General features: G+C 42.9%; 1 protein-coding gene and 1 long non-coding RNA gene across 4 annotated transcripts; one reads left to right on the top strand and one right to left on the bottom strand.

Moving 5' to 3' along the window:
* The first annotated feature begins 507 nt into the window (after positions 1 to 507).
* On the top strand, positions 508 to 26,161 carry MATCAP2 (microtubule associated tyrosine carboxypeptidase 2). 2 transcript variants are annotated; one of them, XM_031590460.2, is made up of 7 exons: positions 508 to 1,099; positions 7,840 to 8,519; positions 17,632 to 17,775; positions 19,304 to 19,436; positions 20,437 to 20,742; positions 21,197 to 21,294; positions 23,432 to 26,160. In XM_031590460.2, exons 1-7 carry the CDS (start codon positions 1,075 to 1,077, stop codon positions 23,591 to 23,593), a joined length of 1,548 nt encoding a protein of 515 aa, XP_031446320.2. In that variant the 5' UTR covers positions 508 to 1,074; the 3' UTR covers positions 23,594 to 26,160. The 2 variants fall into 2 exon arrangements, with proteins under 2 accessions (XP_031446320.2, XP_089998418.1); XM_090142292.1 differs by lacking the exon at positions 508 to 1,099 and adding an exon at positions 6,002 to 6,229 and having other exon boundaries at positions 23,432 to 26,161.
* LOC149917401 (uncharacterized) lies at positions 1,303 to 11,807 on the bottom strand. Of its 2 annotated transcripts, none has more exons than XR_016467638.1 (3): positions 11,404 to 11,807; positions 6,130 to 6,345; positions 1,303 to 2,812 (listed from the first exon to the last, which is right to left on the bottom strand). It is a non-coding gene; the product is annotated as an uncharacterized LOC149917401 (long non-coding RNA). The 2 variants fall into 2 exon arrangements; XR_016467639.1 differs by lacking the exon at positions 11,404 to 11,807 and adding an exon at positions 6,423 to 6,525.
* Positions 26,162 to 27,997: the final 1,836 nt, after the last annotated feature.

Here is a 27,997-nt window from a genome sequence, read left to right as displayed (position 1 = left end):
GAGCAAAGAGAGGGACATCAGCACGTAACTCATATTACAACCTGGAGTTAATGCTTCCATTGCTGTGGCTTCCAAGCATAAGAATGGAGAGTCTAAGCAGCAAAATGAACTGCTGTTATGACAGTGATATCCTGCCTTCATACTGCAGCAGCCATCCACTGTTTCTTTATCTGCCATGCGGATTATTTCCACTGCTTGAACCAATTCACTAATGGATTTTTTTTTCCTGTAATTCTCATATGTCGCAAGCAACCTGCAACTGATTAGTGACAGCTTTATCTAGCTATATTTAAAACTGTTCAGCTCCTGCAATCTGAGAGTTGGCAACAAGCCTGCGGGTTCCTTTTTCTAGCTCCTTTTCTAGCTGTGCTAGCAAAGAGGTTCTTTTAGGTGAAACTTGGGCACGTTGACAGAGCATGCATCATCTCTCTTCCTGAAGGAATTCAAGCTGAAGAGGATGCTGGGTGTGACAGCGAGGTATGGCTGCACATCAGTGACAGAGAAAAATGGAACCTCAATGTCCTCATAGCTGGTTTTGGTGCTTCAGTCTTGTCATAGATTGCCTGAGGGGACCCTGTCCTCACGTGTGAGGTAGGACTGAGTAGAATACGCGCCTTCATGTCTGATTCTTCATTTTCTTTGAAGAAAGCCAGAAGTAACAGATGAGCAGTCTGTGTGGATTGCTGTGTGTGTGCACGTAAAGAGTGCAGAGAAGCTCAGTCAGGCAGGGCAAAAAGAAAGAGGGGATCCTGGATGGGACAGAAATAGGGCTTTTCAGCAGAATCAGCGCACTGTGGGCTTCCCAGCCCTGCTACGAGACGATACAACCAGCTCTCCTGCCTCACGGGTTGACGCCATGGGGAGCAGCTACAAGTATTCTGTGTCTGGGTGGTGACCCATCGTACTACAACTCCCAGCGTGCACCTCGGCCCTCCCGCGCGGGGCACGCGGGGCTGTAGCGGCGCGCTGCACGCTGGGACTTGTAGTCGGTAGCTGAGGGCGGGCGCTCCGCTGGGGCGGCTGCTGCCGGCCGGCCAAGGAGCGGCCGGGAGGGCCTCGGGACGGCGGAGCGCCATGCTGGAATCCATCCGTGTCACCGGTGAGTACCGCTGCCGGGGGTGCTGCCCTGGGGCTGGGGCTGAGGCGAGGCGGCGCCGTTTTCCCCGCTCCCGCTCTGGGCAGTCGGCGCCGCGTGCGGGAAACACGCAGGGTGGGTGATGCGAGGAGATGTATTTTTTCCCGCAGCTCTTTTCCTCGGTTAAATTCGAGAACCCGTTACAGCCATCACACCTACAGCCACGGGTCTGCTTCGTTCGGGTGCCTGTTTGTTGCAGAATATTCTTTCGACAGCCCTCCGCAGCCCTACATCGTTAGATCTAATTAACTTCATATGGCTTTTTAATCTGTTCACGTTACCCGAATAGCTAAAATAAAGGTTTCTGTAACGTTACTGTACATTTGCAGGGGGTACCGAAGGAGGAGTGTTACTTGTTACAATCTTATATTCTCATCTTTTGGACTTCACTGTTTACTTACAGACAAATCACAAATTATTTGCATTTTTATAAACCTGAAAATCCAAGCCAAGGCATTGGAAGCGTTTCCTCGTTTTGGACCACTAAATTCAAATATATTCTAAAATGGTAGCACAGAAGTGAAAAACAAAAGCAGTGACTCGGTTGGTTACATTCCTAGGATAAGGGAACCTCTCCAATAACATCTTTGCTAAGCTCTGTAAGAAGCACACTTCGAGTTTGGACAGGATTTGTCCATTATGCATATATAACCCAAGTGACAGCTGCTCAAAAACCACAGGAGCCCACTGTGCTTCATAGAGCTCATCCACCTGAGCAGAGATTGATCCATGCCACAAATACCTGTCATCATTCACCTTGTGCCACCTATGGAACAAGTGTATTAGAAGCTTGTTGGATAGTAGAGACTTAGTAGCCTAAGTAAAGAAGATTTTTTTTCCGCAGTACTGTCCAAAATCTGGGGAAAAAGAAATCTTTCATGGAGCTCTTACTACACATATCAACACAGTAAAGTATTAGCTCACTACTTCAAAAGGAAACCATCAGTATAACCTAGTTTCTGAATGTTATAAAATATAACATTTCTTCTAACAGCCTTGACGAGATTAGGCAAAATCTGCAATGCCACAAGATCCAAAGATAGTGAGTGTTAAGAAGCATGCAACTTAAGCATGTAAAGTATTTCCTTAGTGCAAAATTATTATGAAGTGTGTAGTCCCACACATGTGCTGTTGGCAGATTTGGGGTGCATCCCTTCTCCAGTACCACCGTGATGCTGGAATAGCTGCACATTCAGGAATGAAGGTATGCAGGAGTAAAATTCCCCATAGTGACAACAAAATCATGGCTGCTGTATATTGTGTGGTTTGTATATTTGTGTGCCTGCAGTACAGAATAAGCCCAATATTGAAAGCTCCAGCAGGTACCTTGAAAACGATGGGTTTTGAGATGGGGCAGGACCTGGTTCTGCTCTTGTGGGCAGGGAGGAAAAGCACATCCTTGTCCCAGACAGAGTGGAACTGGCTCTGGTAACCTCACAGGGCAGCAAAAATCAAACTCAGCTTATCAAAAGAGGTGCAGAGCAGTGTTCTGACTTAACAAAGATGATGTTTCTACTGAGAAGGAGGGTTTTCCATCTTTTGGTACCCTATCAATGCCAAAATGGGGACAGGCAGCTCATCTGTGCCTTCCTTCTTCTTTCTACAACCTCCCAAATCCAGATGCTTGTTGAGTTTAGTAATTCAACAGTATGTCTGGGATTCATGTTTTTGCAGCTCCTGTAGAGAGGAACAAGATATAAATAGATGAAAGTAAACATGCTGAAAAGGTCTTTCCAGGAGAGATTGTGCTGATTTTGTTATTTGTTTCTCACAGTTGATGGATTTGGGGCTTTATGACTTCGGAGCCTGCAAGCTAGATCAAAGGAGACAATCTATGTGCAAACATTAGGTATTTTTAGTGAGTTCTCAAAGGTAGCTGGGAAGTTTGGGCACATGCTATTTGTTTTCTGCTGCGTAGATGGAAATATAAAAAAGACATGAGAATTTATACACGTCAGAACAGCTTTATATGATTTATATGAAATTTATTTTAAATTCACATACACATTATAGAAATTTCTGTAAGATGTATATAAAACTTAAAGTATTTAAAACTTATATCAACTTTATGTGTGTTTTAGATATAAATTAGATGCTTATAGAACTTGTATGTAAATATACATTAGATAAAATTTACATCAAATTTATATATTTATTTAGAATTTATATAAAGTTTGTATACAATCTCTATAAGATGCAAATGAAGTTTATGTAGAATAAAAGTTTATATAAGATTATAGAATATAGTATATAAAGTTTATATAAAATTAATATAAGATGTATATAGTATGTATATAAGAAGTAAAGAAAATGCATATACATCACAGAATCACAAAGGTGGGAAAAAGGCCTCCAAGATCATCCAGTCCAACTGTCCACCTACCCACTAAGCCATGTCCCTTAGTACTACATCTAAACATTTCTTGTACACCTCCAGGGATGCTGACTGTACCATCTCCCTGGCCAGTCCATTCCAGCACTTGATCATTCTTTCAGTGAATAATTTTTCCTAATATCCAACCTGAATCTCCTCTGGTGCAACTTATGGCCATTCCCCCTCGTCCTGTCACTAGTTATGTCAGAGAAGAGGCTGACCCTCACCTCATCACAGCCTCCCTTCAGGGAGTTGTAGAGTGCTATAAGGTCTCCCCTGAGCCTCCTCTTCTCCAGATTAACCACCCCAGCTCCCTCAGCTGCTCCTCATAAGACTTGTGCTCCAGACTCCTCACAGTTTCACTGCCCTTCTCTGGACATGTTCCAGGGCCTCAGTGTCTCATAGTGAGGGGCCTAAAACTCAACACAGTTCTTAAGGTACAGCCTCATCAGGCCTGAGTACAGAGGCATGATGGCTTCCCTGCTTCTGCTGGCAACACTGTTTCTAATACAAGCCAGGATACTGTTAGCCTTCCTGATCACCTGGGAACACTGCTGGCTCATGTTCAGATGAGTGTTGACCAACACGTCCAGGTCAGTTTACAGTCTTCCAGCCACTCTGCCCTAAGCCTGTAGCACTGCCTGGGGTTGTCGTGGCCAAAGTATGGGACTCAGCACTTGGTCTTGTTGAACATCATCCCATTGGCCTCAGCCCAGCAATCCAGCCTGTACAGATCCCTCTGTAGGGCCTTCCTACCCCCAGGAAGATCAACACTTCCTGCCAACTTGGTGTCATCTGCAGTCTTACTGAGGGTGTACTTAATGCCCACATCCAGGTTGTTAATAAAGATACTGAATAGGACAGGCTCCATTACTGACCTTTAGGGGACACCACTCATGACTAATCACCAGCTGGATTTAACTCCATTCACCAGCACTCTCTGGGCCCAGCCATTCAGCCAGTTTTTTACCGAGGAAAGAGTGTACTTGTCCAAGCCACAGATTGCTGGCTACCCCAGGAGAATATTGTGGGACAGTGTCAAAAGCTTTGCTGAAGTCCAGATAAACTACATCAAGAGCCCTTCCCTCATCCACCAGGTGGGTCACTTGATCATAGAATATGAAGTTAGCCAAGCAGGACCTGCCTTTCATGAACCTGTGTTGGCTGGGTCTGACCCAGGTTGTTCCACACATGCTGTGTGATCTCACTCAAGATGATCTGTTCCATAACCTTCCCTGGCACCAAGGTCAGGTAGACAGGCCTGTAGTTCCCTAGATTCTCCTTACAACCTTCCTTGTAGATGGGAGTCACACTGACAAATCTTCAGTCCTCTAGGACCTCTCCATTGACCAGGAACACCAATAGACAGTGGAAGGCAACCTAGTAATCACTCTGCCAGCACCCTCAGGTGGATCCCATCCAGCCCTACAGGCTTATGACAGACCAGGTGGAGTTGCAGGTCTCTGGCTGTTTCCACCTGAATCAGGGAGGGTTAATTCTGCTCCCCAATCCAGACTTCCAGGGCAGGAGGTGGAATACCCCCAGAATAATTGATCTGACTTTTAAAAACAGGTGTAAAGAAGGCATTGAGAACCTCAGCCTTTTCCTTATCCCTCAGTAGTCTCATTCCCCACCACATCCAGTAGGGGATAGAGATTCTCCATAGCCCTCCCTTTACTTTTAAAGTATTTATTGAACAGTTTTCTATTATCTTTTTATTGTAGTGGGCAAGTTGAGTTTAAGCAGGGCTTTTGCCTTTCTAATTTTCTGCCTGCATATCCCAGCAGCTTCTTTGTACTCTCGAGTTGCCCATCCCTTCTTCCAGAGGTAGCCTCAGAAAAAGTTCCCTGTTCATCCATGCTGGTGTTGTTCCCTTCTGGCTCATCTTACAGCACAGGCAGACAGCCTACTCTTCTAAGACTTCCTTCCTGAGGAGTGACCAGCCTTCCTGGTATTTATATTGTTTATACAAAATTAATATAAGGTGTATATGGTATGCATATCAGAAATAAAGAAAAATTATATAAAGAGTATAGAAAAGTACATATAAAATGTATATTAGATGTATATAAAGATGTATTCAAATTTATATCAAATTTTGATAAATATTCGTAAGATGTGTATAACATTTATGTAGGATTTATATAAAGCATATATAAACTTTATATTTCATATAAATTCTATATATAGTGTAGTTTATGTAATTTATATATACAATGTATATAGCTTATATGCTATAATCATTTATACTGTGCTTTAATCATTTTGAAAATCAAATTCATAAAAATATATAGAAGATGGTGGCAATGTAAGGCTCACTGCTCTGCTCTTTGCAACTTCTGAGAATGGATCCAGAGGGAAGGAGCAGCACTACTGCCCTTGGTATCACATCATCCATCTATGCTATTTGAGATGTAGGCCTTGAATTCCCACCTACAAATTTGCCTTGTAAGCAAAATCAAATGTTCTGGACACAAATGTTAACTCCTTGCCTTTCATGCATCCTTCTCAAGGATTCTCATCCTGTTATACTTAGCACAGTCCCAAAAATCAATCTCCAGTACTTGCCAAGAAATACTCAAGTGCAAGCATGGTGTTGTCCAAAAACACCTCTTATTACCTGGCAGCTGTTTGCAGATGGGAGCTCATCACACAGTCTGCTGATTGTATGGCTGCTACTCTCCTTGAGATGGTTCCTCCCCAGCCCAGGGAACAGCAAGGTGAGCCAGGTGGGCTGGCTGTCACACCAGCAATGGCAGTGATCCCATAGCATCTGATCAGAAACACCAAGGCACTCATTCCTGCACCAAGCTTTGGAACAGGATTCTCAAACCTACTGCCAAACAAGCCCAAGCTTATGTTAGAAATACTTGCTTTAGCAAAAGAGAATAATCTTAACATTTCTACCTCTACCTTCTGATAGAGTAAGGTCTTAGGCTGATGTTCCTCATCATCTCTTCACACAAATTGGACCTGTCTTTTTGCTTTTCAGAGCGCCTTCGGACAGGAGAATTGAGGAATGTAAGTTAACATTGCACTGGCAGCTTCAAAAGTCCGGAATACCACAGAGCTTATGTTGAGAGGAAAACCTAATTTTCCTGTGAAAATAAAGCTGAATTAAACTACTATTGATTTATTTTCCTTGGAGGCATTTAATGATCTCTTGCTAATATTCCATTCAGAGTATAATTACAGAGATGTAAAGCAATTACAGCTCTGCTATGTTTAACTATGGACTGAAGCTCAAATCCCTTCTGGGAGCCTTTAATCAGGCTCTGGCCATATCTCCTATTCTGTGAATCCTCTTACTTTAAATGCAGAAGTAAAAAGCATTTCTTTGTGGCAGGAAACATTTGTGCATTGACTTTGGGCTCACCCAGTGCTCCAGGATGAGCTCTCTGCTGAGGGAAGGCCAGAACCAGTAAAGAGGTCACATCTAATGAGCCAGCACAGATGTTAAATGCAGTCTTAATGCTCAATGCCTTTTGCATGCTGCAGGGACCTCCCTCCCACGTAGCCCTTGGCAGGGGTGAGAGCTGGAGGAGAGAGCTCCCTTGCTAAAGGAACCATGTTTGCCTCTTCTGTACTGGTTTGTAGTACTGCTTCTCCTTAATGCTAGCTATTGTTGTAGGACAACTTTAGTAGGGGAAATAACAGTGTTTTAAGAATTCCTAGAGGTGTACTTGAACTAGCTGAAAACTTTTCTTTCATTTTTCAATATTCCTTCTTAATACAGAAAACACTTCACATATGTGAAGCACTGAGGCCTTTAAAATTTACACTGTTGTTTGCATGGTGTAGCAAGCTGCCCTCTGCAGTGTTCTCATCCTTTCTGAGAGGAAGTTCTGACAATCAGATTTAGCAGATGAGACCACATCAGGTTCCTTCTATCACTGCACCAATCCCTGTGGAACATCACTGTGAACAGTATCCATTTATTCCTTTACTGTTTCCTATTTTCTAAGTTGCTCATTCATACAAATGTTTAAAAGTTTGTTGAGAGTGCACATGCATAAAGCCACACACAGAATCTCATTATACACAGGTCAGTGGTTTGGCACAGACAGGTCACACTCAGGTAAGATGTGTGTTTATACATGGAGAATTAAGCACAAAGCATCTGTTTGACTTGATATCACAAATCCATACAGAAGTGTTTAAAGGCCAGACACTCACTCAGACTTCTTCCATTTGTCTAGAAATTCAGTTGAACGTGATGAGACCATAGTTAAGACAAGCTGTGCATTTCATTTATGTTGTTGAGTCTTTTAAGTTGTGAAACAATCAAATTTGTTTTCAGCTTCTTTCTTTTTCCTCCTCATAAATGCAGAACAACTTCACTGGCCTAAGCAAGAACTTTCTAAGAAATCCATCCTGAGTCCAGAAGAACATAAACTGAATATCAATAATGAAAAAAGCCTCCAGCATCCATCTCCTGGGGTCCTTAAGGACATTTTTACAACAGGAACCAGTAGCTACAACGTCCTTCTGCAGAGCAAGGAAGAGAAGAAGCACCATGCTCAGAAGCAGTCACCTGCTCACCACAAGAAACACAGAAAAGCTACAAAGTGCTCCAGCACCTTGCGAAGCAGTGAGCACCGCAAAATCAAGGTCCCCCTGCCCTTGCTCAGCAGTGGGTGGTACTGCTCAGACCAACAGCCCTCTGTCCTCATCTCCAGCCCCATCTCTAATGGCATGAAGCTTGCAAACAACATTTCAGCTGCAGGGAATGGCATAGGACTGCCACCTCGACCCAGAAGTAGAGCTAAGAGGCACTGTAATCAGACAAAGCCAAAGCAATCTCCATCAAAAAGCCATGGGAAAGAGGGAGATGATTCCGGTCGAAAGCTCTGTTTGCTAACTGCAATCAAGCCTTCCAACGTGGAGAAAGAGAAAATGAAGTTCTTTAAGTCAGATTTCACATACAATCCTCAGTTTGAATATGCAAACCCTGCTTTGCCAAACGTATTAGCTAAGCACAGCCAAGCATCTGACAGATTTCTTAAGCAGGTATGGTTACATTTTTTTTCTCCTTTTCTCCTATTTCTTTCACATTTATAAAGGTGGTGCTTGTCTTTGTAGCAGATGGAAGTTGCACCTCTTTGCCTTTCTCCTGTGTTGTTTGAAAAGTGCATCAGTGATGAGTACATAATACAGCTGTCTTTTTGACTAGAAAATGAAAGCCTGCCTAATATTTAAAAGATTTAATAGGCAGAAGGCACAACTGCTCATAAGTTACATTCCATGTAAACCCAGTTAAGGCAAAAGAACTCTTTAGTCAATGAAGCAGAGTGTAGAACAGAACTACTACTAAAGCATAAAGAGGTTTTAATAAACAGAGGGAAAAAAAGCAGTGTAGAAACCCTGCCAGTCCTCGTGGGTGACACAAAGATTGGCAGGAGATGGCAGTTATTTGACGTCATGGTTATTAAATATATTCAATATATGTTTATTTTCCTTGTTTTAATTGCTTTTGAAAGGGTATCTGCATTACATTAAGCTGAACTATGCACACATCAGTGCTGTGTCCTTGATCCTGACTGAAATTCCAGTCCAGAGATAGATAAAAGAAACCCTTTTTCCCCATTGTATGCAGCCACAATGAAATCCAAACAGGTATTTCTTCCCTTAACCTTCAGCTTGAGTACCAAAAAACACAGTGCTTACCTATGCAAGAAACAGTTCTTCTCCACTTCTTTTCTCCTTGTTTTTTCAAGAAAATCCATCTAAACTATCATGTTTGACAAGCTTTTCTAAACAGTCTCGTGTTACAAGGAATGCACTGCTTGGGAAGAAGTCTTCCCATTTTATGAGATTCATTTATGTGCAATATGAATATCTGGGTTCAAAAAACCCAAGTTCTTGATGCAAAATGTATCCTGAATTAAGTTACAACGAGTTCTTGTAATTGACTTTTACTTTTGAAAGATCTGACATTTACTTTCAAATCCAAGAAAGTACACTGGTGGTGTTACCCATTAATTTGGTCACCATATTGGAAGACAGAGTCTGTATTATTATGTTTAAAAAAAAAAAAAGAAATCTGTCAGGGTTTTATTAAGAAATTATTTTCTTTATAGAAGAGCTATTCTGTACTTAGAAATGAACTTCCATTTTGCTATGCTTTGGATAACAATGTTAATAACATGAACCATTTCAGCAAATCAACACCAATCTTCCAAACCACACCATTATGAAAATTCCCCCTTTCATATAATGAATTCTTCCTCCACTTCTGAAGTTATTTTATTGTGAAGTTTCTAGCAAGAAAAGCATTTCATGGAAGTTTCAGCTCCTAAAATACTGAACAAAATTCTGCACTTCACATAAATACAATATAATATATTGCATTTATATAAATAAATAAAAAACAATTTTAGCACAGTTCTAAGCCCAGCAGGTGGCACTCTTCTTTCATTTACAGCTCACTTTACAAATTCTCGTCTCCCCACACCCAGGAATTTCATTTCCTGCAAATTTACTGTCCAGAAAAATGGCATGAATCAAGATTTCAACCAGTTTCCTAGCAGAGGGTCTGGGACTTCAGTTCAATGAGATCAAATCCTGACATTTTCAGAATTTTAAAGGATTGCTAATGATTTCAAAATTATTTTCACCCACAACTGTGTATTGCCTGCAGGACATTAAGACAGGCCATGTTTTCCTGTCCTCCTTTCTGCTTTTGTACAGATCTGTGGAACTGGTTAATGTAGCACTGCAGAAACATTTCTGGAAAGTGAATCACACTGCTTGCTCTTTTTAAATTAAAGAAAGACAAAGAACAGCAAGGACTTGCAAGCCATTAACAGTTCTGCAATGGGGATACACAGGCCTGTGAGCTTCCACATCTGTTGTCATGCCTTCAGTCGAATCAAAGAAGATTCTCAACATCAGGCATAGTCTCTCTCTTTTAATAACTGATTTTGCATGGTCATGCAGTAAATATTTTTTAATTATTAACACATTTGAAAATAGCAATTCTAACATCTCTTTACTTTGCTCTGTTTCTTTGTTTCTCTCTTCTTTTTTCATCAGCTTTTCTTCACAATAAAGTTCTTTCAGGAGTCACACAATGTGTGCTCCTAGGGAAGACAGCTTGAGAAATAAGAAGTGCTATGCAGGCTTATAGTTTTTCACTTCAATTGACCCTGTAATGTGTTTCAAGATCAGTGTAGCAACTTTGTGCTATAGCAGCGCTATGAAATTTCTTATTTGCTCTCCTGGCTCAGATTACTTGTCCTTCATTGTTTATTTTTTTAGAAACCAACACTTAAGCCATGTGTTTTTGCACATGTGTCATAGGTGGCAACACTTAGCTAGAAGTAATTATCCCCCCAGACCACGTGCAGGGCACATGACTTAACAGTTGCAGTTTGCTGAACCAAAATCAGCAGAGAAGATACAACTGCAAGTAATCTGCCTGTGAACACTTCTATTTCTTGAGCTGTACAAAAAGGCAGGAAAGCTGCCTTTTAAAGTAAGCCATCATTCTGTTGAGTGAGTAATCCATCCTATGAAAGAGCTATACATCCTTTTCCCTTTTAGTCATAAGAAAACAACAGCCTTGAGTTAATAAATAATATCACCATGTTCTGTTTGCATTGTACACCATACACATTTGCCAGTAGAATTAGCCTGCAATTAAGTGGAGCTGGAAGGCTAAGTGACTAGACATTCAACACAGTAACCCTTTGCAGTGTACAGGTTGGGTCACAGATGAGGTATGTTGAACTCCCAACAATGCAACACTGGCCCTAAGAAGCACTTAACTGTGAACCACATCATTCTCTGCTACTAACTAAATACACTCCCAAAATAAGATTCATAAATAAACTGTAGGCTTAGTAAGATTATCAAGATGGAAAGATAATAAAACAGAAATGAAAATGCTCACCAGTGTTGTAGACTCACAGTTAACTCCACAGAGGAGGAATCTCCAGCAAGAGACCCTTCCCTAGTGGCAGTCAGCACTTAAATGGGGTCTAGGAGAGGTGCAGCCAGGCTCCACCCCTTTGGTCATACAACTGAATTGCCTTCACCTGTGCTGCATGGCTGACTCAGTGCTTGCCCCAGGTGATCAATCAGTGGTTCAGGCTATGATCCAACAGATCCCATACAACATGCAACATGAGGCTGATGGCATCACCTAAGTAGCACAGTTTTTAGGGTACTACACAGGCTTCCCTCTTCCACATAGTGGTATTGCTGTAGGGGCAGAAATTTGTTTCAGGACACAATGTCATTAAAAAAAAATGATGAGTATTTCATTAGGGATATTTCTGGCAGATCCAAATTAGTTAAAAAAAAAAAAAAAAGCCAGTGTAAACACTGAATAAAACGCAAATACTACAGGCTGTACAGGCTGTCCTCAGAGCACTACACTTACCTCTCTCCAGTTGCACCCAAAAAGGAGATGCAGCCACCGCTTTATGGCTGTTAATAAGACCAATATGTTCAATGTGTTACAGCCTACTGTTCCCCAAGCATGCATCTGGGAGGTTTTTCCCCTCACTTCACACACAAACATGCTGTGCAGGGGAGTAAGCAGTGGTGCCTGCAAGCGTTGCCTGTCTCACAAATCTCAGCTCAGCCTGATAGCTGAATGTGGGAAGCTGGCCTCTTGGTCACTGAGCCCATTTTGTAAGTTGGTTGCCTCAAACTATTCATGAGTGTGTCTTATCAGTACATACAACTACAATAGTTTTTGAGTGACTAAGTTATATTGCTACACATGGATGATTTGGGATTCAGAATGCTACTTGGCTATAAATAATTTCAAGAAGCCAACACTACCAAAACCTAAACCTGATAATTATACAGAGTTTTGCTTTGTTCTCATTAGTTCTGTTTCATTACTTTCATGATCATCAGCAGAATTTGTTGTGCAAGGGGCCTTGTCTTGTAAATTATGTTCCTTTTAGCAGTGATGAAAGTGGTTCAGTGAGACACTTTAGACAGTAGTGAAAAGAACAGGGCTTATTTCTCCTAACCAGTGACCCAGTACAGTCAAATAGTCCTTCTTTTGTTCTGGTCCTTTCCATGTTGCTTGAGAATTTGTCTCTGTGAACAGTGGTGAGATCACTAACTTACTTTTCCTTACTTGGCCCAAAGGCCAGAAAATAAGCTCACTGTTGTGTGCTGGAAGGGCCAAGAGCTGGCATCCTGTTCTGTATTTTCCCAGCAAGTTCTTGCAACACTTGACTTTGAGTCATCTCAGAGACAGGAGTAGAAACCCACATGAGGGGTTCTGTGTTGTACTCAATGCCTGAGATGCTAAAAAGTCCCAAACCTTTTCCCCATCACTTGAATTGATTGTGGCAAGTGTCCAAATCGGCAGCATCACTGGGACAAGTCCTGTCTACCACCTCCCAGAGATTTGTGTTCTGGGAGAAGTGCATGTGTGGCAGCTCTCACTGTTGTTTCAGTGCTCCAGGACTTGTTTTGCTTGAAGCAGTCATGGGAGAAGCTGATAGTGGTGAGCACCCTTTAAGTAGTTTTGAAGAGAATACATGTTCAGCAAAGAGGAGGCTTAAGCTTCATGACTTTCTCAATGAACGTGTCTTCAGACTCACAACATGTGTTTGCATGTGTCTGAGCTGTCAGCATATAGGTTACTCCACATGGTAGGTGTAAGAGGAGATACTCTTCTTCATGCATCCTACCCTTCATCTGGAAGCTGCAACACTTACCTGTGATTGAAGTGGAAGAGGACAGAGCTGAGTGTGGGCAGAGCTCAGGAGGGCAACCTGAAGGCATGGAGCAGAAGCAAAGATGTTGGTCTCCTGACTCCCAAACTTCTGCCACCTCCTTTGGTACACCTAGGGTTCAGCACTGGGGAGTCTCCTTGTATGGAGAGCCAAGCAGAAGGTCTCATGCATGTTCAGTGTTTTTCTTGCTATTTTTTGTGATTAGGTGGTTTTAGAAAGTTCATTGCACGCCATGTTATGTTCAAACCAACATATAAAAAGCTGCACCTTGTATAATTTATCTTTGCAAACAGTGGTGAAACAGAACTGATTACTGAAGTCTACACACCCTCCTCAAATATTCTTTTTTATATGTGTTTTCATGTTGAGAAGAAACAATGTTTGTCAGTCCTCTGCTTCCTCAAACTTGCTCTCATCAATCAATTCTCCAGTACCAATCAGTTCTCCAGATCTGTCCCCTTTTCAAGAGGTATGGAAACGGGGCTGTATCACAGGGACAAGGGATGTGATTGTCCTTCTCTCTTCTGCCCTCGTGTGGCCCCACCAAGTATTTCATCCAGGTCTGAGGCCAACAGCACAGGACAGAAATGGAACTATTGGAGTGGATCCAAAGAAGGCCAAGAGGATGATTGGAGGGTTAGAGAACCTCTTGGTTGAAGACTGGCTGAGAGAACTGGGTTGTTCAGCCAGGAGAGGAGAAGGCTTCAGCAGCACCTTATTAACAGTCTTCTAGTTCCTAAAGGGGCCTACAGAAAACCTGGAAAGGGACTCTTTATTGGGGAGTATACTGATAGGGCAAGGGATAATGCTTTTAAACTGCAAGTGTAGATTTAGTTTAGACACAAGGTAGAAATTATTGGCAGTTGAATATGGTGAGGCACTGCAACAGGCTGCCCAAAGAAAATATGGATGCCTCACCCCTAGAAGTGTTCAAGGCAAGGCTGGGTGAGGTCTTGGGCAACCTGTTCTAGTAGGAGATGTCCCTTCTTATGGGCAGGGGGGTTGGAATCAAATGCAGGGAGGATGTGTGACGAGGCTCCTGCAGTAGCCTTTCTCTTCAGAGTTTTTGGTGCAATCAAAGCCAAGATTCTTCTCCTCCACTCCAGCACTGGCAACGGTACCGGTGTTCCTGCTTCTCTGCAATAAAAAAGTCTGTTAAAAAGACTTGTTCTAGAAGAAAAGATGGAACACAGCAAGCTCACTTGTCCAAGTTTTAGTTTGGCTGGAAGTCGGTCATGTAATTTAAGTAGAGAACAGGAGCTGATTTCCAAGTCGTTTGTTGACTTTCTCCATGATTTCTTAACAAGGCACTGTTCAAAACCAGCTAGACTTTAGCTGTTACTCTCACATGTTTCTCTTTCCATGTTGCCTGAGCAGGCTGCAGCTAATGTGGTCAGGGAAACTGCAATGCTACGGACATACTAATAAATAAAACAATCCTCGTCTTGTTTTCTGGCCCAGAGGGCAAACGACAAGATGTGACTCATGTTCTTATGGCTGAACACTCCACATATAAAATGCAGTGGCCTCGTTCCCACTTCTGTTGGTAACACAAGGACTGTAGGACCTCTCGGTCAAGGCCAAGTGTTGCCTAAAATTGCTGGTTTGCCTAAGACAGTCTTGCCTGTGGCCTTCTGACAGCTAAGCTCAGTGGATGGACCCATTCCAGCAGTAGAGCCGGTGTCCTGGCCTTATTGGATTTACTGGTAGAGAAATATAGCCTGAATGATGGATACTAAAAGATGCCTTAAGATTCCTTAAAATGGAAATGACCAAATCCCAGCCTCTTTGGAAAATGACATCCATCCCTGCATAAGTTTCTGCACTAAACAACTTTCAGAGAATATAAAGCCAAACAGTCCTACCCACAGCATTTACAGAATTTCAGATCACATTACTGAAAACTTTTGAGTGGAATTTCCATTCTGTGGCAACCATACAAAGTACATTTGAATGCAGAAAGACCCATCTCAGCTGCCTGGGGAATTGCAGTTCCCTGGCTTTGGCCTCATGGGAGGGCTTCAACTCAGGCCTGTGCAATAACTCAGACTGATGCAGCTCTATTACATCTTGCATCTTCATCTCTCTCATTTTTATAAAAGTCCTACTGAACACAGCAGGGTATTATTATTATTACTATGAAGCTGACATAGATGTGAAAGGTTTCAGACATCTTGTTTGAGACAGGTTGCCATGTGGGTTGAAGTTCATGTTCCAGGTGCTGTTAGTCTCCAGAAATATTATGCCTGTAGTAAGGGATTCATGTAAGAAAAATCTCTCAAGCCTTTATTTATATAATGCCCTTGCATTTATACAAGACCTAGTGTAGAAAGAAGTTAAGTAAAGTCCCATTTACATCATAGCTTTCCAGTACAGGTATGTAGGCCACAGGGGCCAGCTGCTAACTTTACTCTTGGAAAAAAAAAAATCAGAGTGGATCAGAAGGCCCTTCAAATGTAATATTAAGTATGAGAAGCAAGCAAAGAAATGCTGAACATTAAGTGCAGTATTTCTTTGTGTTGTGGTTTGATCCAGCAGGTGGCTCAGCATCACGCAGTCGTTATTGGCTCACTCCCCTCTCTTCCCAGTGGGTTGGGGGAGAGAATTGAAAAAAAACAAAGCAGAACTCATAGGTTGAGATACAGAAAGACTGTATATGACTATATATATGTGAATGTATATAACAAGAGATGCAGAAGCAATTGCTCACCACCCCCGATCGATGCCCAGCTAGCCTCTTGAGCAGCACAAGGGAGTGAGATGAACTCCCACCCCCTTGAGAACTCCTTCCACATGATGTCATATGGTATGGAACATCCCTTTGGCTAGTTTAAGTCAGCTGCCCTGATTCTGTCCAGTTCCAGCCTTTCGTTAGTATGAGCTGAGAATATGGAATGGCCTTGGCTCACTACAATACTGTTTAGCAATAACTAAAAACATCAGTGTGTTATCAACACTGTTTTTCTCCTAGACTCAAAACATAGCATCATACCAGACATTCTGAAGAAAACAATTCCATCACAGTTGAAACTACTTTGGCATTCATTCTGGTAATTCATCTTTCATCAAAGAGATACGTGACTACAAAACATGCCATAACTAGCATCTATGGCTTTTGTGACAGTTACTCAGAGTTGCTTAGTTTCAACTTGAAAAATACTAGAATGAGATTCTTAGTAGCTGTGAGAATCCTCTTTTTGCAGATAGTAAGCCAGTCTGACAATGCCAGAATTACACAGCTGGAGACAAGCGTGTTATCAGTTTGGTGCATAGGTATAACTGTAGAGTGTAAAAAGAGATTCAGTCTACGAGATTTCCACCATCATTATTAGTGGCATTTTCTTAGCAAGCACATTCATTCTTTAAAGTAATACCGGTCGTATTTTCTTTCTGATGTTCCTGGGAGCTTCTGTTATCCTATCTATGAAAAAAAAAACAATTCCCTGTGGCTGAGCTATTGCTGAATATTCTAAGCTATGTTTTCTTTTAAGGATGTGAAATAATGTATTGGGAAGTAGATTACTGGGAATGAGCGTTGCACAGCCCAGCAGTAACATCTTCAACATGCAGACTTCAGATCACTTTATAGGCATCGTGCTCTGCTTCTTGCCCACAGTGAGACCATATTGCTCTCTACAACTCCTTGAAAGGAAGTCGTGGCGAGGTGGTGGTCAGCCTATTCTCCTGTGTAACTAGTGGCAGGACTAGAGGGAATGGCTTCAGGTTGCACCAGGGGAGGTTCAGATCGGATAGTAGGAAAAATTTCTTCTCCAAAAGAGTGGTCAGGCACTGGAATGGGCTGCCCAGGGAGGTGGTGCAGTCACTGTCCCTGGAGGTGTTCAAGGAACATTTAGATATTGTACTAAGAAATGTGGTTTAGTGGGGAAATACTGGTGGTCGGTGGATGGTTGGACTGGGTGATCTTGGATGTCTTTTCCCACCTTTGTGATTCTATGATTCTGTGATTCCTAATTAAGAAAATAACAAGAATTGAAATAATACGATATCAATTGTTCGTATTTGTAAAATTATTTGGAAAATCATAAAAAAAAACGTGCTGACAACTTACCAACTTAACCTGCAAATGTCCTTGTGACCTGCTGTATCTGATTTACAAGACAGTCGTACAACTTTCCCAGGACTGAAGAGAAAATTTCACTGAAGCGATAATCATCAGTGTTGTGTTTATGTACACAGATTGAAGATGAGTGAGTCAGAATCATTTTTCAATCCTTTGGTATTGGTGTCTGAATGTTTAAACTGGGTTTATTGACTGCAGTTTCATAGAGACTCCCAGTGAATTCAAAGTTAGAAGAAAGATGAAAAAGAGAGAGAAAGAAAAGAAAAAGCAGATGTGCCAGTCTGACACAGGGGTCTTACTGTGTTCATATTTGCTATGCTTTTGTATTTTGTAGTCCATTAACATCATGGAGCGGACGCTGCAGAAATATGGAAGCTATGAAAAGTTTGAACAGGCCACCGGTGGCAGCTTGCTGACCAAAAGCCGTATCTGGAATCATGTTAGGAAATACATGGTGAAGGAAGGCTGTCTTGGTGAGGTAAGCCGTACAGCAGATCAGGAAAGGAGCATTTATTTATGTGTGAGGCATTTCACATTGCACATGGAGGGACCTGACAGTTTGTGTGGGAGGCCTTTACTCCTTAATAACAAGAAAATTCCTTACATCATATTTTTCTCATGGTTGTGTTCAACTCTTGAACAATTGAAATGATGCAAAGTCGTCGTGAATACTTCAGCCATCTCTTCAAGCCTGCTTCCTGGTTCATTTATGCTTATTATTAAAACCAGCTCTTCTGGGATTACCCGAGAGCAACACCCTTCCTTCCCTCCTTTTACAGCTTCTTGTAGAGGAGCACATTTCCATTTATTTGTCAGTTCTGTCATCCATTCTCCTGTATCAGATTATTTACACCAAAGGTAATAGGATTAAGAAGAGGCCAAGAAAAATAATCAGCAGCCCAAGAGACTGTTTTCTAAGAATTTGAAGAAATGAAAGAGACATAAGTGAATAAAAACGTCTGAAAGAGGATTAGCTGGCTTAAGTGATGTTTTCTTCCTGACTTTTAGCATTTTAGAGTCCTGTGCAAACAAACTTATTTCCTATCCTTGAGATTTTAAATGTTGAATTGCTTGGAAGAGTAAGATGAAAATGGGTGTAGGAAAAGTGGATTATTCCAAACAAATCACCAGCTGACAGAACCCCAGGCTTAGATGAGGTCATTGGCCATGAACAAGAGAAGACTGGAGTGGGAGATAAATAGTAAAACAAATGGGAAAAAAATATTTGATAGGAAATAAGGTTTAATTAATTAAAAACATAACAGTTCTGGATAAACTGCTAAACTCATCACACAGATGTGCTCATATTTGTTTTGATTTGTTTTTGTGGAAGCAGAATCCTAAACCCTCATCAAATATCCTATGTCATCTTATGAAACTTTCTCCAGAAGTACAGTTAATACATCTACCTGGTATTGTGTAAAGTATTATAAAAATACTCTCTTCAGCTGAAGAAGCTTTAATAAAGTGTAGTGGTACCAGTACTTTAAATGCTCTAGCACTTACCTTCCTTTCCTGAATCTTAAATTAGAGTTTTATTGGACTGGTTGCTGTTGGACTTGGAACTGAATGATGGGGTTTTATCATATAGGGAAGTCAACACTGGTAGTCTTATGCAGCCTTTAATTCCTGGGTCCTTTCTTGTTAACATTTTTCAGTTCTCAGTAATACCAAGATAACGAGAAACTGTTTGAAAACATAAGTTTCTCTGGTTTACTCTCCATTTGGTTACCCTCCCAAACTGGTCAGTGTTACCACATTCAGTTTTGCAGTCTTGTACCTGCCTGCGTTAATCCTCGTGCAAAGTCCAACTCAGGTGGGAGGTTTTCTCAGAAGCGCGGATGATGGATATCTCAGCTGTCAGAAAAGTCTCTCAGAGGGAGCAAGGAAGAGCAGTGAAGGGCAAGGGCCCCTCCAAAAATAGATTGAAAGGGCCACAGGAAAGCATAGAGTGGTAACAGGGACAAGAAGAGAGCTCTTTGATACCTGGCCTCTCTCATCTTCAGATTGTGGTCCATCTCACGGAGGACCTGCTTTCTCGAGCCTCAATGACAGTGGTGAATGGCCGCCCCACTCTCACTATCAATATCTCCACTGCGAGAGAGCACTGGCTGGAAGGGATGCTGAGACATGAAATTGGTATGAGCCTACCATCAGTTCTTCAGACAAAGGGGAGTACTTGCATGCATTCTTACTTATCTTGCACTCTTGGACCAGGCACTATACATATACAGAAGAAATGAACAACATCCCTGTCTAAAGGACCTGCGCCATAGGTCTGCTAAAAGGAAGGAGAAACTTATTTTACCACTGCAAAGTGCAGTGCGGGGAACACAACCCATCTGAGGGGTCCCTTGGTTGCATGTACATGTCAGGGACATGATGTTTGTGAGATCAGCCTAGAGTCAGTGTTGGTTTTAAAAATGGAAACAAAAATAGTGTGATTGTTCCAGTTTAGAACCAGCCATTTCAGTTTAGAAATCTACTTCTGATACCATGCTCTGCTTGCAAATGTGGGCATACTTTAGTACCTAGCAGGATTGCACTGATTTTGCATTACACAAGGCTGGCTAAGCCCTGTGGAAAATTTCTATGAACTGTTCTACTTAAGTACATCAAAACTGGATAAGTCTGGGTAGTGTCTGAGTTTCAGCTGAAGAATAAGCCCTGTAATTGCCCTGGAGCATCATTTCTCATGTTGTAATGGAACAGCAGTCTCTTCCAAGGCAGCAGTAGGGTCCTTAATCAGTTTTAAGAGGCAATTTTTCTGCTCCCTGAGCATTTCTTTTATTTGATTCTCCTTCCTTCTGTTCACCACAAAGCCTAGGCCATGTTTGAGGCAACCAGCATGTAAGGCACTTTTGAAAATTCCTTTTCATGGATTTAGGAACTCAAGTTCTGCTGACGTTTTTGTACCTTAGGCATTTTCAGGAGTTTCATGTTGTGGTCAGCAGATGAATATTTGCACTGTGTATCTACTTCTGACAACATACTCTATTGCAAACTGTGCTAAATTTGGCACTTTCACCCAAGCCCAGTCCTACTAGTTCAGAGTTCTGAAACCGGCCCCAGCTTTAATATTTTCCCATTTTCAAATCATTAGATGTTAATTCTAAGTCTCGTATTCCTTTCTTTTCAGGAACTCATTATTTTCGGGGTTTTAACAACAATAGCCAGCCTTGGTGCAACTGGAACGGACGTAGAAAACATGGGTTGAAACCAATCAACCCTACAGAAGAAGGGCTGGCAAGCATTCACAGCGTCCTGTTCCGCAAAGACCCTTTCCTTTGGAGGGCTGCCCTGCTCTACTACACTGTCTATCAGGCCAGCCAGATGTCCTTCAGTCAGCTGTTCCAGGACGTGGGGAAATTTGTCCAGGATCCCAATACCAGGTGGGATTACTGTGTACGAGCCAAGAGAGGCTGGACTGACACATCACAGCCAGGTGGGTTCTCTGTTTATCTGATGTATTTTTGTGCTTCAGGGAGGTTTCAGAATGTGCATAGAGCTCCTTCAGCAAAGTAAAACTATGAAAGGGAGAAATAGGCATCTGTACTTTCTGAAATGAGGCCACAGGATTTCTGCTATTGAAAAGAAGGATGGAAATGCACTTTTTCTAGACATTCACTCTGATTTAGTAAAGGCTTTTTTGCTGAAAGAGGGAATGTAAAACCGAAGAAGCTCAAACTCAGTTTGATTTCCTTGCATGTTTATTTCAAAACTGTTGCTGCAGATGTTCTTAAAGACTGTCTTCTATTTTCTTGGTAGTGGGTTTAGCATTCTAGTTATTTTGGGAAAGGTTTTCAAACTCTGGGGTAAAAAGTTCCTTTTACCATGGTGTCTGAGAATATGCCTTCAACAAACCCTGAGAGAATGCAATTTATTTTGGTTCCTTTCAGGCTGTTTCAATAAGGATCAGGTGTACTTAGATGGCATCCTCCGAATCCTGAGATACAGGGAGTCCATTGATTTCCACCTTCTGACAGCACTTGGCAAGGTGAGTGGACTCGTCTTTAACCACAGGATCCAGTTTTACCATTTGAGTAAGCTTGTTTGCAAAGATTTATGAGTCGTTGTGCTTTGTTTTACTTTGATAGAAATCTCTGTTCTGTACAGCGCCGGGTACACACAGTGCAGGTTAAAAATATGATGAAGTCCTAAGAATTCCTACCAGTTTTTCTTCATTCCTTGTCTATCAGATTAAGATTTTACTGTCATATTTCTCCTTTCGTCCTTTTATAAGGTGCTGCCTGACTTGCCTTGAGCAAGCAGGCCAGCTGCTAGATAAGATGGTGGTCCCAGTAGGAAATGAAATTTACAGATTGATGCTAAGGCCATCCCCTTCCTCCACAAAGGAAAAGATAACATGTTTTTCATCTCAGAGTCTTATTCACTGTTTTTCATAAGTTAGAGTCTGTCTTTTCCAGAATACATGATGTTTCTGCATTCAGAGAACGTTTTCTCTCCATTGTCATTGCTTGTTTTATCTGAAAACAATACACAAAACCATACTGACTGCAGAAACTGTCAGTTACTGAACCAGTTCCTTGGGCTGCTAAGTTTCCACAGTTCATAAAATAGAGTTCATACTCACATAAAGGAGGACTCACATTAATATTACTGTGCTTGCATTTAGAGCTGCTACACCAACATTTTTGCCTGCTTGGCAATCCCTGGGTGATAAAGGGCACATTACAATAGAAGCTTTCGGTTCACAGTGTTGGACCAGTGTTGCCTGTTATGCCAAAAAGATTATATTGGTGATATTCAGTTACTATGTGTGTAACTGAACCAAGTTGGAAACCTCTGAAAAAAAATTGCACTGTGTCAAATAAGATTGCAGCTTTATTCTCTGAAACTTCCCACTTCTCTGCTGCTGAAGACTCCACTGTCTGTGTCAGGTGTTCAGTTATTTTCAACCCCCTTTGTGGCCCTTCTCTGGACTCACTCAAGTATCTCTGTATACTCTCAGGAAAAACAAGTTGTATTTTCCTCTGGGTCAAGTTTAGCAATCTGGATTAGGCTCTCTTATCTCTCCAAAGTACCCTTCCATGTCCCTTACACGCTGGTGGATCATCTGTGCTGGCTCTAACCATTTCTGAACAGGGATCACCACCTGCTAAGCAGGCAGGCTGTTTGCAGCGAGCCCTGACAGCACAGTGCTCAGCTCCTTAGAAGAAGTGTAGGAGTCCAAAGGTTTGGCCACCTGGCACAAACCTGCTGGGAGGAAATAGGATGTGCCAGTTAGCACGCACAGCCAGGCTTGTGTTTCTGCCAGCACATATGCTTCTGTCTGTAGGGTGCTTCAGCACACGCAGTTCAGAGACAAAGCAACAACCACATACATTTCATCATGAGGTATCTGCCCAAGGAGACCTGTTCTGTGTTTGCAGGTCAGCCTGTGTAATTATCGTACAGCCAAAGCATTCATCTTCTTCTGGACCATCACTCACAGCACCTTGAGCTATTGTGACCTCAAGACTTGAGGTCCTAGCTTGCAGAATCATTAGATGCTGGTGAAAAATCTCAGCTTTCATTACTAAAAAGTAGCAGGCCCTTAGAAGCTGGAAAAAGCTTGAAATTGCCACTCCTCTACCCAGAAGGCTTTGATGCCTAGAGGTACAACTAATCTCCACCCTGCTGTCAAATGAGAAAAACAAACAGAAAACCCACAACATTTTGGGACGTGTAAGGTTGTCAAAACAGGAGTTAGTCACTTGAGGTGCACTGTAATGTAGCTTATCACAAGCACATTTGTTGGTGAGAATCCCCACTTCTTCCTCACCTGTCCTGCAGAGTTTCCAGTTCCTTGCTCTTGGGCACAGTGTCCTCTCCATTCTTGTATCAATCTTTGAGACTGACTGAGAAAAGACCTCAGGACTCACATGTGCTCCAGCCTTCTCTGTTCCTGTAGCTGTTGTAGGTCGGTGTCGTTCAGTTTTCTCTCAATCTATTCACTGATTTAATCAAAAGCAGAATCTGGAAGTTTACAGACGTTTGCTAAAATTACACTTTTTTTGCATCTTCCACTGAGGCTCACTGAAACCTTTTCTCACCTACAAAGGGTAACTTACAGCCTCAGCAAAGAAGTAGCAGGGCTATAATGCAGATCTAACCCACGTCCTTCCTTGCAGATCTCATATGAAGACGTGGACCGTCTGAAAGGGTTGGCTGTGATTGAGAACATGAGGGTACCACACTTCCTGCAAGACCATGCCCGGTATATGGAGCACTTGGAAAAGATTATGGAGGTCAATGAGCTGACTGATGAGGAGCTCCAGGATCTCATAGACTAAGAATACCAGCCAGCTGCTCAGCCTGTGCAACTGAGGATATAGAACTGGACTTCTGAGAGCTTGCAAAAATGGACTTATCAGGGGTGGAGCAGGAGGAAAAGGCAGCCAGAGTATGTGGAATTCAGAAAAAGTCCCTTTGTGTTCCTTTTGCATTGTGATTGTATACTAATGATTTTTTTAAAGAGTCTGTGCATATTTTAGTCTGGTTTAGGAATCCCTTTGCAGTGACCGGTCCAGCCACCTGCTCTGCTTTGCAGGCTAGGCATAATGCTTGTCACTTTCTCTTGTGATATACTGCCTTTTCCCATCCAGATTTAGAGGTGGAGGAAAGGAGAAAGAGGGGAATTTCCCCTTTTGTCTACTCATGTACCCTTTGCCTTTGGTCATCTTTCACAGCTTGTAGAGATAGCACTGTTGTAGTTATGCTACCTCATTGTCTGTGTGACTCTTTCTAATTTGTCATCATTGCAACAAGAAGTTTAAAGAAATGATCACAGTGCACAGAAGCAGGTCTTTGTGCAGCAGCTCTGTAACACCATTAAAAAGTTGTTTGTTTTTTTTTTATTAGGAGATTCAGCTTTAAAGAAAAAAAAGAAAGAAAAAAAAAGACAGGTATTTGCTGTTTTGATGACTGCAAACAGGTAGCAAAATGATCTTTTTTATTATTCCCCCAGATTGTTACTGTTCCACATCTCTGTATAGTACATGTTTAGGAAGCTGAGTCCTGGAAGGGTTTCTCTCCTTTGAGGACAAGTGTATCATGGCTAGTAAGTTCTATAGGGCAGCATTTTGGAAGAAAGCTTGGGCAGAACTATGATTTTGTGACTTTTTTTTTATCAATATGTTCAGGAACGTAGGGACATAAGTAAGCAGGCAGCACTCACTTCTTTTTTGGGTCTCCAGAGCCTACAGAGCATCAAGTCACTTTTTGAGCAGTATCAGGCCTCGGTGCTACAGTAAAGTTGTGCTCATTGCAGAAATGAGATGTGGAAGGGGAGAAAAGCAGACTCACAAGTGCCCTGTTCCTGTGTTCCTACAGGACTGCTGCACCACTTTAAGCAAACTTACCTCTGTTTTATCTGCCGGTGCTATATCCAGAAACAGGTAGAGAAAGTGTGTTTCTGTGAGGCACTGCTGGCCACATGACACAGGAGGGCTCACTGCATAAACCACATTTTCTGAATTCAGAGTATGATGGATTGTTGAGGCCAGCTGAGTTTTGCACCTGTAAGTACTTTGAGAACCAGTTTGGTTTTAGTAGGCAGCATTTTAGCAGCGCTCCTCTGAGCTCCTGGGGAAGCAGCTGTGATGCAGGAGGCTGTGCAGGAAGATGGGAGCTCCCAGAAGGCTTCTGCCAGTTCTTCCCCTTGTGCTGTGACCCACAGATAACAGGCCCAGCACTGAACAAGGCAAGTGGAGACAAGGTTTCCTCCACAGGGGCTCAGAGGTCTGAAGGTTTTTGAGTGACCCCATGAAACCAGCTGCCTTTTGGGCAGCATGGCAGGTGTGCTCACAGCAGCTGGCTCACAACTGCTTCAGAAAACAGAATGTGTTCAACAAGCATAAATTTACTAAATTTGGTTATTTTCAAGGCAGGGACCAAGAACCCCTCACAGTAGCCTTAATTTTATATTGTTAGTCTTGTTCACTACCTGGAAGCCTTTCAGCCTCTGTGTGCAGAAATAAAAACCTTTTTTTTTCCTTTTCTTTTACAAGTTTGATCACTTGTAGCTTTGCCTGCCCAGCTTTGATGAAGAACCAAACCCAGCAGATGTAGCATTGCAGCAGCCCTGTGGGAACAATCAGCAGTCCTGCACCCACGCTCTCCAGATACTGGCTTATTTGCTGGAAGCAGCAAGAAAGCCATGCATGGCAGGGGTCGAGTCAAAGATCACAGCCAAAAGGCAGCTTCAGAGCAAATTATGTGACTGCAGAGAACTGGGCTCACTTTGCTGATCCAGGGGAACCTGAGGGCCACTCCTTTGTGAAGGGGACAGCTTTGAACGGATATTTTCGTAACTGTAGATAATTCCTTATCAATGCAATTCTACATCAAGTGTCCCAGTAGTTGTGTGTTACAAAGTAAGGGTATTACTGTCACAGGTCCTTGGAAGCAGGAGACTGTGCCAGCTTCCATGCAGTGCTGCAGCACTCCCTGCTCACAGCTTTTCCTCCAGCAGCCCCTGGGCTCTGTCACTGCACCACCAGATGTTCCTGCAGCCATAGATGCTTTCCTTCAGGACCTGCGTCCCGTCTTTTCCAGAGCAGTAGCTATCATTGGACTTCTGTTCTTTGTTATCCTAGAAGTAGGTTTGCCTAGAGCAAGGTTAGAGTCTGGAAGTGGTCTGTATGAAGATGTTACCTTACCAGCAGGTGAGAAACCTGTCCGCTTCTGTTTTCAACACTTATTTGTCCTTCTTTGTAAAAGCGGTTCAAATTTTGAAGTGTACCTTTTGTAAGTTTTCCTGATATTATTTTTTTTCCTGGTTACTAAGTCATGGTACAAAAGTTCTGTAATAAAGTTTTTGGACAGCAGTGCTCGTGTCACTACAGAGTATCGTGATGTCAGTGTCACGATGACAGCCTTTCATGGCTTTCTGGTCCAGTTGCTTTGCTGTACATCCATGTCTCACTACATCCATGCTATTCCTATACAGAAGCCTTGTCAGTGTTGGGAGACTCACCCTATTTCACCACAGCAGTGGTGGAGATGGCTTTCTGACACAGTTCTGGAAGGCACTGCTTGGACTTGGAGTCAAAGGGTCTCCATGTGTACACGTGGTAGAAGCTGTGTGCCAGGCACGGCACCCTCTCCTTTGCTTCCCCTTCTCTAGGATATGGCCTGAGCCTCTTGGAGGCGCTTGGCTGTGATTTCTCAGCACCATCCATCTGGGAAATGGCAGTTCCAAACATTCTGCTCTCTTTGAGGCACACCCTGTGTCTCCTTGCTGCTTTGCTTCAGGGCTCCTTGTCCCCTCTCTGAATTGTTTTTCCGCAGGGAGTCCTGCCTTTGTCTTGTGGCTCAGCTCCCTCATGTACACATAAGGATACTTAAGGATTGTGGGTGGGTTTTTTATTATTTTTTTTTCCAGTAGAAATACTTCTGAAGGCACTGTACGATGTGCCTTGCAAGATAGTGGAGTACTGTTGCATTATACTCCTCGTTCCTCGCTAGGTGGTTTGGAAAACTAAGACTAGGATGTGGAGGGGGAGGAATGCAGAGAAGAAACACCATCACTTGGGCTGGCTTCCTGTTGGCTGTGGCACAAAGGCCGACAGCCCACAGCCCCATGGCTGGCACAGGGCCCAAACACCAGGAAATCCCTCGTGGCTGCCATTCTCTGTGCTTCTGAGGGATACCGTGCTGATTTCTACAGTGCCAGCCCCACGCTGTGAGCCCCGTGTGATGAAGCTCACATCTCTGCTGTGCCTGGATGCACCCAGCGTGCTGCTATCACAACTGCATCCTTGCTGGGATTTGTGTTTGCACCAAAATATTCCTGCTGTATCCCAGCTCCTTTTTTAGGCACTTTACACCCTGGTTTCACACCACCAAAGCTGGATGACCAAACCCACACCTGCTGAGTAACTGACAACAGTGTAACCCCAAAGGACAATGCAGAGGCTCTGCCCTGCAGTGAGCAGGTGAGAGCAAAAGGGAGGAGAACCATTTTGATGTATGTACCTCAGCAACCAGGGGAGGTCAGGGCTGAGTCCTTTGCAGAGATGCTTAACAAAAACAAAGTTATGTTTGAGCACTCCATTATGCATCATAACGTACCACTGCTATCTGAGTTTGCTCCCACAGCGGCAGTCACGTGAAGGCAGACACAGGAGAATGCCAACCACTGCTTAGCTTTTGGGCCCACCTCACACAACCAGTGCCACCAGGTGCCTCTAAATTCCAGGCAGGAAGGAGCCTCACTGCCCTGCAAGGATGTTGTGTGCAGAAAGCGAGGCCAGGTTTTCAAGAAGCAGCACAGCCATCCATACGGTCAGGCTCTGCTGGTTCCCAACACCCAGGTGCTTTCCTTGCACTGACCCTTCACAGCAGCCAAAGCTCCACCAGCAGGCACCAAATCTCTCTTGTCCTTTCTTTCTGCCCTGTAGGATCCATCTCACCCCAAGGCACCCACCCATTCACCTCCCAGTGAGCCAGGCTGACTGCTCCAAGGTCAGCAATAAGGAGGAAGGTGATCCAGCTCATTCCCTCCAGCTGTACTGATAAACACATCCTCACCGTTCTGCTGGAGCAAAGCTTCTGCCACACAGGGAGCTGCTGCCAGCAGACCCAGTATGGACCAGCCACACGCAGGCACTCCTCAGGCTTTTGCACAGCTGCACCACTTCACACCTGCAGCAGATTAAATGGCATCCAGCCTTGGCTCAAAATAAGGGGATCCA

Source organism: Phasianus colchicus, chromosome 6 (assembly GCF_987193195.1).
Source record: "Phasianus colchicus chromosome 6, bPhaCol1.hap1.1, whole genome shotgun sequence".
NCBI classification, from domain to species: Eukaryota; Metazoa; Chordata; class Aves; order Galliformes; family Phasianidae; genus Phasianus; species Phasianus colchicus.
The sequence above is the reverse complement of the archived record's forward strand: the minus strand, read 5'-3'. Positions and strand labels throughout refer to the sequence as shown.

What these genes read in the sequence shown, in the direction of transcription:
- MATCAP2 (XM_090142292.1), top strand. Translation starts at nt 6,100, where the DNA reads ATGGTGTTGTCCAAAAACACCTCTTATTACCTGGCAGCTGTTTGCAGA. An exon ending in AGGAAGGCTGTCTTGGTGAG is followed by an intron (nt 17,776 to 19,303) that starts GTAAGCCGTACA and finishes TCTCATCTTCAG; the next exon opens with ATTGTGGTCCATCTCACGGA. An exon ending in GATGCTGAGACATGAAATTG is followed by an intron (nt 19,437 to 20,436) that starts GTATGAGCCTAC and finishes CTTTCTTTTCAG; the next exon opens with GAACTCATTATTTTCGGGGT.